Source organism: Xiphophorus hellerii, chromosome 19 (genome assembly GCF_003331165.1).
Source record: "Xiphophorus hellerii strain 12219 chromosome 19, Xiphophorus_hellerii-4.1, whole genome shotgun sequence".
NCBI classification, from domain to species: domain Eukaryota; kingdom Metazoa; phylum Chordata; class Actinopteri; order Cyprinodontiformes; family Poeciliidae; genus Xiphophorus; species Xiphophorus hellerii.
In genome coordinates this window covers 8,995,892-9,004,265 of record NC_045690.1, presented here as the reverse complement: position 1 = coordinate 9,004,265, position 8,374 = coordinate 8,995,892, and the positions used below count along the sequence as shown (strand labels likewise).

Sequence of the window (8,374 nt, the reverse complement as noted above, 5' to 3'; positions counted from 1 at the left end):
CATAATATTACATGTCAACATTTCAATTTTTAAGAGGATACTAAAATATTTATATAAAGAAAACATTTTTTGGTTCCCACATATAACAGTAGGTGTAGCTACACCATCAAACAGCTTCAGATTTACACAATATTGCCTTATTTTATTTTCCCTAGTGATACACGTTTCCTTTATCAATGGTAATTTGGAGGGCTATGTTAAAGACATTGTCCCAAAGTGAGGAAATAACTGAACAGGTCTTTTAACCTTTAAAAAAAGGTTTTTGGACCATTATGTGAATATATTTGTATTTCTCTCTGAGGCAATAATTCAAATCCTAAAAAACTAACATTTGAGTGAGGATTTGAATTATTGCCTCAGAGAGAAAGGTTAAAAGACCTGTAATTATAATTTGTAAGTAGCGAATTGCCCTTGTTTCTGTTTACATATTTTAGCAAAGTCTCCAAAGATATGAATCACACATTTTTACATGCACACATTTCTCCAATGTGTAGACACAGCTCTTATTCACTGTTTACTTTATGTGCATGAACCCAGAAACAACTGATTAGGGTACTTCATTGGTTACAAGAAAGACCGACTCATTCAAAACATCTTTCCTTGCTCTCCACCTTATTAGTTTCAAAAAGCATATGTACAGTATCTATAAAAAATATAGTTTTTAAAATTCTGGCACTCATAAAAATAAACATTTTTTATCAAAACATTTCTGACTTAAAAAAAAACATAGTGTACCGTGCTAATCAGTTACTGTATGCTCATCATAGGCATGAATGTTTGATCTATTTGGCTTTTAAGGTTGCTTTTCAATAATATTTAATTTTTTTTCATTTTGGAACGATTTATGTAGCCTTCAACTTCAATTTCAACATTGGGGCAAAATTTCTCAAATCCACAGTCAAAATTTTATATGCATGCTTGAATATACAGTATATACCCTTCTCAAATTCCTGAAAAACAAATAACGTTTTGTTCTCACCAATGAACTTCTTGCATTTTTCTGACTGGACATTTAAACATTATTCCTATTAAAAAGAACATAGCCTGCCTAAATTGATTTAAAAGGCTTTTAGATTTAGTACTTTGATTTTTTTTTTTTTGATTGATTTGAAGTCAGGGTTATTGCACAAACTATTTTCAGTCTGCTTTACTCATTCCAACACCAGTTTATCTGTTTGTTTGGGATCACTGCACTGCTACAACAACCAATTTTATCCAAGTTTTTCTATCCAGCTGCTAGCTTAAGAGCATTTTGATAACTTTTTTTCCCCTACATCTTATTTGATGGTGGCAGTTTGAGTTGTATGAATCAAACATGGACAGAAGTTCCAATGGAAGAATGATCTCAAATATTAATCAAAACTGATTTAGTTTTTTTTAAAGCAACATTAAGCTTCTCATTTGGCCTCAACCTGAACAAGACTTAAATGTATGAACTATGCTTTGAAGCCAGGTATGTGCCTGAACAAGAATCAGTTTTAATGGGCTACACTTTTCATAATTATGAAAATAGACAAACATCCAGTCAGAATGATCCCAGAAGTTCTCTGATCACTATGAAAAGTGTGTGTCTCTATGTAACTTGCCCAGAAGCATTTAATAAAACGTGAGTGGGGTGTTTGCATATAGTTGAGCTTGTCTTTATGATTTTGATCCAAGTTTAGGTAAAATTCCAAATAAACTCAAGCCTGTGCATCAAATTGATAGTTTTAAAATTAACTGACGGAATATTAAGTTATATTATTGCACCTTATAAAAGGATAGTTCGAATCATTTAAGGTCCCAAGTTAAAGGTATTAATGGCAACAATGAATGTATGTAAACCTCAGAGTGGCAATGTAGGAAAAAATATCAATGAAAAACATGAGCTGCTTTGATAAAACCAAACAAGTATAAGAGACGAGCTTCATCCATTGACAACCTGAGTCTGAAATCCCATTTGTAACTGCAACACGTACTTACGCCAATAACAGAGTGAAAGAAATGATATGAATAGCATCCCAATTGTCTCAGTGGCACAGACTCAAAGAAGATCTTCATAAAAAATATTCCTGTTAGTACACATTAGTACAATATAACTCCACTTTCACCATGAGCCATCAGTCGCACACAAGTATCTGTTGACATGCTCCTTAACTGGATATTATGTTAGGGAACCTTTTAGCAAACTGTAAATTGCTCTGCCCCATTCCCTTTCCTGTGCTGGGTCAGGGCCGACTGAAGCCATTATTGGTAATGAATGTGGAGTCCTACTTTGAAAGGTTCAGGCATATAAAGTCACCAAAAGCTGACTAATGGAATCCTGCTGACACTGTGTGCCAGGGGGCTTTTACCACATCTCAGCTTGGAAATTTTACGCGGCAGAAATAATGAACTATAAATGTAAACCTTGGAATGTAGCCTCCCACACAGTTAATAATAGACACAGAATGTTCAACGTGCGGGAAAATCCTAAATTACAGAAGACTATTTTGCAATATAAGCATAATTTCAGCTACTCATGAGTCATTAGTACACTAAAAGAGAGAGATTTTAACCATATCTTTGTACTTTCAGTTCACAAATCTGTTCCGGCCCTAAGAAAATGTTTAGAGCATTTGTTGGGGTCTCTAAATGTTCTGAGTTTGCTAGTGCTGCCACACTTTGTGCCCTGAGAGATGAGCCTCTTCAGCGGGTTCACGGGTCACACCGGAGCGAGCAGAGTGGCCATTGTGCTTTGTCGTTTCACAGGTGACTCACATCACTACACTCCAGCTTGCTGCAAGTAGAGCACTCTGAGATGCTTGCAGCATTCGAAATGCAGGATTTTCAGTCCAGTGCAAACAAATCGCTTTAAAAGATCAGTTTAATCTATTTCGAGCTGTTATTATGAGCCGGGAGAGTTGTTCAGATAAAGAGACTGAAGCGGGGTTAACATCAGAGCGTTGGACAACTCTTCACATACTTTATCCAGCGTGAGAGCTGTCAACTTTATTATTTGTTTTTACAATATGCTGTGCATATGATTTAGAATGCAGACCAATAAAAGTATGGTCAGGGGGTGAATAACTAAGAGCCGATCTGCCACATGTCTATTGAGACAGTGTATTATGTCTCACACTGATATAATACGGAGCATTGCAGAAATATCAATGATAAAAGTCATCGGTGCCATCACTGTTTCCGCTGAAAGTTGGAGGACGTAGGGCTGCTTCAATCTCGAAGTCGCTGTCATCAGATTCCTGCCAAAAATCTTTACAAAACACAAAATCACATAATTAAAGCAAAACCTCCTGCAAAAACAACAAAGACAATATGAAGAGGGCCCTATGTAGGATTGCAGAAAAAATAAAAAGCAGTTTCACTTTTAAGATAAAGATAATAAAGAGCAGAAAACACTTTTGGTGGTGTTTTGGCAGAAACACCTTTATTTTTACCCATCTGTTAAACTAAAGAGCCAAAAACCTTCTCCCCTATTAGTAGTAACAAAGTAAAAAATGATAAAAAAGTTTCATAATATACATATATAAAAAATAGAGGCAGAATCTTCCCCCAAATAGGTCGTTTTAGTTGTTTATCATCTGAATTAGTGGCTTCAAAAGAAGCTTTCAGCGAACTAGATTTGGCTTCAAGATCTTTTTTTTTTTTCTTCAAAAGACTCAGCTGCAATCACAGAAAATTTTAATCAAACGGTTGAGAATTTTTGGTGAAGCTCCAATTTTACAATAATTTCCACTATGCTAACAGGCAATTTTTTTCATGGTGGTCTGTTTGGTGTAATTAACATATATTACGTTAGACGCCAGCGTCTACACTCACCTTTTGTTTGCAAAGCAGAATAAACCTTTGAGCCGACTCCTTTCCTGGAAATACAGAGTTAGTTAGTAGACAGGTAAAAGTTTTATTTATTTTTTTTTTCACACAAAAAATGCAAATATAAAACTTACACCAAAATCCGTAATTGTGCAAATAGTACATTAAAAAGTATACTGCAAGTTTATACTTCAAATATAAAATGTGTAATGTAAAATCACTCAGAATCTTGGAGAATAAAGAGACACAAATCAATACACAGACGGGAATAAGGTTTAGCTATACTCAGACACTAAAGCAGGAGGAAGTTTGTTGGCGGCAAAAGACTTCCACAAGGCCCTCTTTATTCAAAAATGGCCCAAAGACCGGGTTGCCAGGTTCCCATAGCTCCGGTGATATCGCTATGTAAATGTGTGACCTCCGAAAAGGCTTTGATCTACCTCGATGCATATGCAATAAGGCCACCCCCTCCACTTTTAAAGGCGTCCTCTTTAATTTACATCACGACAGAGCCTATTCAAAACCCTACAACATATCCCCATCGTCTCCCAGGTTAGCGTACAGATCCACATGGCTTTTCCGTCATCTATTTCACACACGTGCTGATGCTTTTCTTGAAGAAAGTAAGAAATAATGCAGTTAGTTTTGCTGCACTACAAAAAAAGAGCTGTGTTACGATTTCTTCCAACTGCATCACTACAGACCCATGACCTCTTTGACTGTCGTCCTTTCAATCACCCTCATCTCCTCAGTTAAATCTTGGCACATATGACTGAACGAGCATGAGGAGTAAATTACCTTGGCTGTGTTCCAGTTGTTCAAGCTTAAAACTATACATTGGTGCTTTGCAAGACTTGAGAGGAAAGGAGAGAATACAATGAACCTCCCTGTCCAAACTGGAAGATTGCTTTTGTTTTAGAAACTATATATTATTGAGCAAAAACAATCATCACAATATAATCTGTAAATTCATATGATAATAGTGCTTCCTAATAAATGAATAGTTCATAAATTTGTTCAGACAATACATTGAAGCATACAAAAAAATGTGAAAGTTTAAAACTAGATAATTAGCAAACTAGCAAAAGCAATGGGTAAAATGTCCGCAATGGGTTATGACAGAAATTTTGAAAATGAAAAATGTTCAGCACAAATATTTAATAATTCCTAAATGTAGTAGTGTTAGTAGAATATTTGACATATTTCCTGTTCTGCTCTTGATAGATTGACACAAGTGTAACAAGCTGATATTAGATGGTTTAGCTGGAGTATCTGCTCAGTTAGCTAATTTGCAGTCAACTAGGTTGTAGACATGTCGCTCGTACCTTGCTGTCATTAGCAAGCTAACACTATAAAGATTTTCATATTTTTGTAGCTGCAAATTTTTAAAAGGTTGGTACTTGAACACACACACGAATAGTCTTTCATTTGAGTAAATAAACTTAAAAATGGTTACGCAACAGGTTTTGCGACTTTGCTACATCATAAAGATAATGAGTTCCTGCAAAGTAGGAGAAACTCTCACAATAGTAGTGTTCATGTTTTTACGCTGAACAACAGATAAGTTCAAACAGTAACGCTTAACAAAAACACCAATGGAAGTATAGTAATTTAAAGCTGAGGTATAGAGGATCCAAAGCGGGCCACGATGCAGCAAAAACACAGCAATAATCGGTGAAATTACTTCCTCTCCTCTGCCGCAGTAATAGCCGTTTCACAGAGCAAATTGCGCATTTCTTTTCTCGAACTTCCCCCCACAGACCGGGAACGGCCCATCAACAATTCCACTTCAGTGAGGTGCAGTATTGATTTTAAGACAAAATCATTACCACAATGAACAGAGCCTGGATCTGACCCCACAGACCTGAAAATTCAGTCTCCACAAACATTTATCACAGTACATCTTTTCCCGAATTTCCCTTAAATGAGGCAGTTATCTGAATATGTAAGAACTGGCTGGCATGTATTTCACAGGCCAGAAAGACATAGGTGAACATTATGTGTGAAATGATGCAAATTACGGTTGTAATGTATTTTCCCCCTATTGTTGTATCTGTTCACTTTATGTGGGATTTGCAATTGTTTCATGTTCTTGTTTATCTCTGAATATAACAGTTGTTCGCAATAATCTTTAATGCCAAACTGACCCCACAGACATTGTTTTTCCTAATCTTGAGGAAACATATTTTTAGTTCTCACTTTGATTTAGGGTAATTGATGTTTTACTAGTAGGCATGGGTCCATTACCAGTATATGGTAAAACAAGGTTTTAAAGTTATTTTTGTCAATTTTCTGTCAAACCTTTCCAAACTTTCAAAGTCCCTTTTAAAGAGATGCCAGAGAATTAATTGTTAGTGAAAGAAACAATGCTACTTTAAGAATATTGCAGCAACTTACAACTCTCTAAGCAAATTCTGACCTATTTCTCAATTTGGGATCCATTTCTCATTTGATCTAGCATTTGCAAGCAGCATCAGAAGCCACTTAAGAAAGTACTCAATTATATTAATGACAAATTACAACAAAAGTGTTCAGACTAATGAACATAACAGTATAATGTTTAAACAAATGCAAAAGCAATTTGTGTATGAGGTGAGTTAATATCTATACTCAAATACACAACCATAAAATCTTTAACTGCAAATCAAGCAAATTCATAAGACTAGTGTCCAAGAGTCACAAAGATGCATTTTTCATTTTAACCAGGAGTCTCACCAGGAAAAGCAGGACTGTCAAGGAAAATAATGCTTACCAAGCATTTATTACTGCCTTGCCGACAGCTACAACCTGCTTTTATTTATCCTTTTTTTTTTTTTTTTTTAAGCCCGTCGCCCACGCACAAATGCTAATAGCACAATAGCACTTTTTGCTCGGCTGTGCTTGTCTAAAGGTAAAGGGAGACCCATCACCTCATCATTCCCATCAACTCCTACTCCCATCCCAGCTATGACCCTGCAAAAACATTGTTTAGGCTCCGCTTAGATGTGCTCTAACGGGCCTGAATGGTAGCAGGATGTAGCCCCTCAGTGGGGGCAAACAGTGACAGGCGCCTGTGAGTGCAGCATGAGTGGGTGCTCTCCAACGTGTGAGTGCTCTCTGCTGGCAGCGAGCAAGTACTGCAGCTCAACGTGAGAGGTATCTGGGCCACTGATTTCAACACAACACGCTCTCCCAGTGACTGGTGGCGGTCTAGTGGAGACTGTCGGTGTAAAGGCTGGATGAAGGGCAGCGCATTCATGGCGCTTCTGTTGCTTTATAGCCCAGACAAGGGGTGGCAGAAATTGATTGGCTGTTTCTGCGGTTACACTTTAGAAAAGAGCATCTTTTATTACAGCCTATTACACCAGCCCTTTTATTATAGTATATTTTGTGCTTTTGGGGGCTTGTTTCTTCCAAGGTCTGAACTCACTGATATAAATATTCAGAAATATTCAAAAACAGAAAGTGTCAAAAATAGAATTGCATGTTTTATAATCGCACAAGATGTTAAATCCTAAAAAGCAAGTGTAATACAGTGACCTCCACTGGTCGGACTTTCTAAATGCTGCCTTTCTTCTTAGTTATTTTAGGGAGAAAGGGTTAATGGTTATCAGGTGTGAGTGATATCAGATTTCTTTGAGGTCTGACCTGTCAATTCCAAATGTAACACCAATCCTGAATTAAATTATGGTGCAATGTTTTGGATACATGTATTAGTCTGTTTTATATATACTTTTTTTTTTTTTTTTACCATATTATCTCCATTATTGTAAAAAAAAACAATTTGTTACATGCTTCAAAGATCCTTATCATTGGTTATTGTGTTAAAAGTTCTTAGTTTATATATAATCAATGAAAACGAAATTAAAAAATGATTTTTGAGATTCTAATCTGCTAATCGAAGAAAATAAGGAGAAAATTGGCCCATTCTGATCTCAGTTCAGGTGATTGTGGCTGAAAGTGGCAAATCCAACAATGTTTGGTGTAAAAAGCAGAAAACAATTAGTAATTTCTTTATTTTTCTATGAAGTGTTCTTCCATAATGAAACATTCAGAGAAGAAAAGAAAAATAATCCTTCTGATGTGCTACATTGCTTTTCTCTTTTTTTGTTTGACTTAGCTCACTGTTGGATTTTGTAGCAGAAAGACCACTCCATCCCCACTCCTGTTCTCGTTTTTATTTTTCCTCCTTTTCCCTCCCCTCTCTCAGCTCACGTCCCCCTCCAGCCCTCCATCTGTCTTTTAGGTGAAGCGTCAATGCTGCAAACGCAGCCCCCACCTCACGCGAGGCAGAGGGGAGGGGTCTGAAAGGAGACAGATAGAGCTTCTGATTTTGACACATAGTGATTTGAGGTCGAATGCTTGAGCACATCCTGTTGTCCAAACCAAAGCTGTAAACCACTAATGGTTGAGTCAAGGTTTTTGTCAAGCAGGCTCTAGGCACGGCACTTATTATCCCGTTGGACGGCTGCGCCCTTTTGTTTTGTCCGTCTGCACGTGCGTTGAGGATGTTTTTTGGGGGATTTTTTTCCGGGTGGAAAAGGGTGGGTGGGTTAAAATGGTAAGTTAAAAACCTGAACTGAAAAATAAGAAGGGAGTGGCA

General features: G+C 36.8%; 1 protein-coding gene across 1 annotated transcript in view; it reads right to left on the bottom strand.

Annotated features, from left to right (window-relative positions):
- Positions 1–485: 485 nt before the first annotated feature.
- The window catches only part of kiz (kizuna centrosomal protein), a 30,290-nt gene continuing 22,401 nt past the window's right edge, over positions 486–8,374 (bottom strand). The window contains exons 14-15 of the mRNA XM_032547527.1: positions 3,799–3,842; positions 486–3,232 (exon numbers count right to left, since the gene is read on the bottom strand). Of these exons, the coding sequence (XP_032403418.1) occupies positions 3,129–3,232; positions 3,799–3,842 (148 nt within the window). The 3' untranslated portion in view covers positions 486–3,128. The remainder of the gene's footprint in view (positions 3,233–3,798; positions 3,843–8,374) is intronic.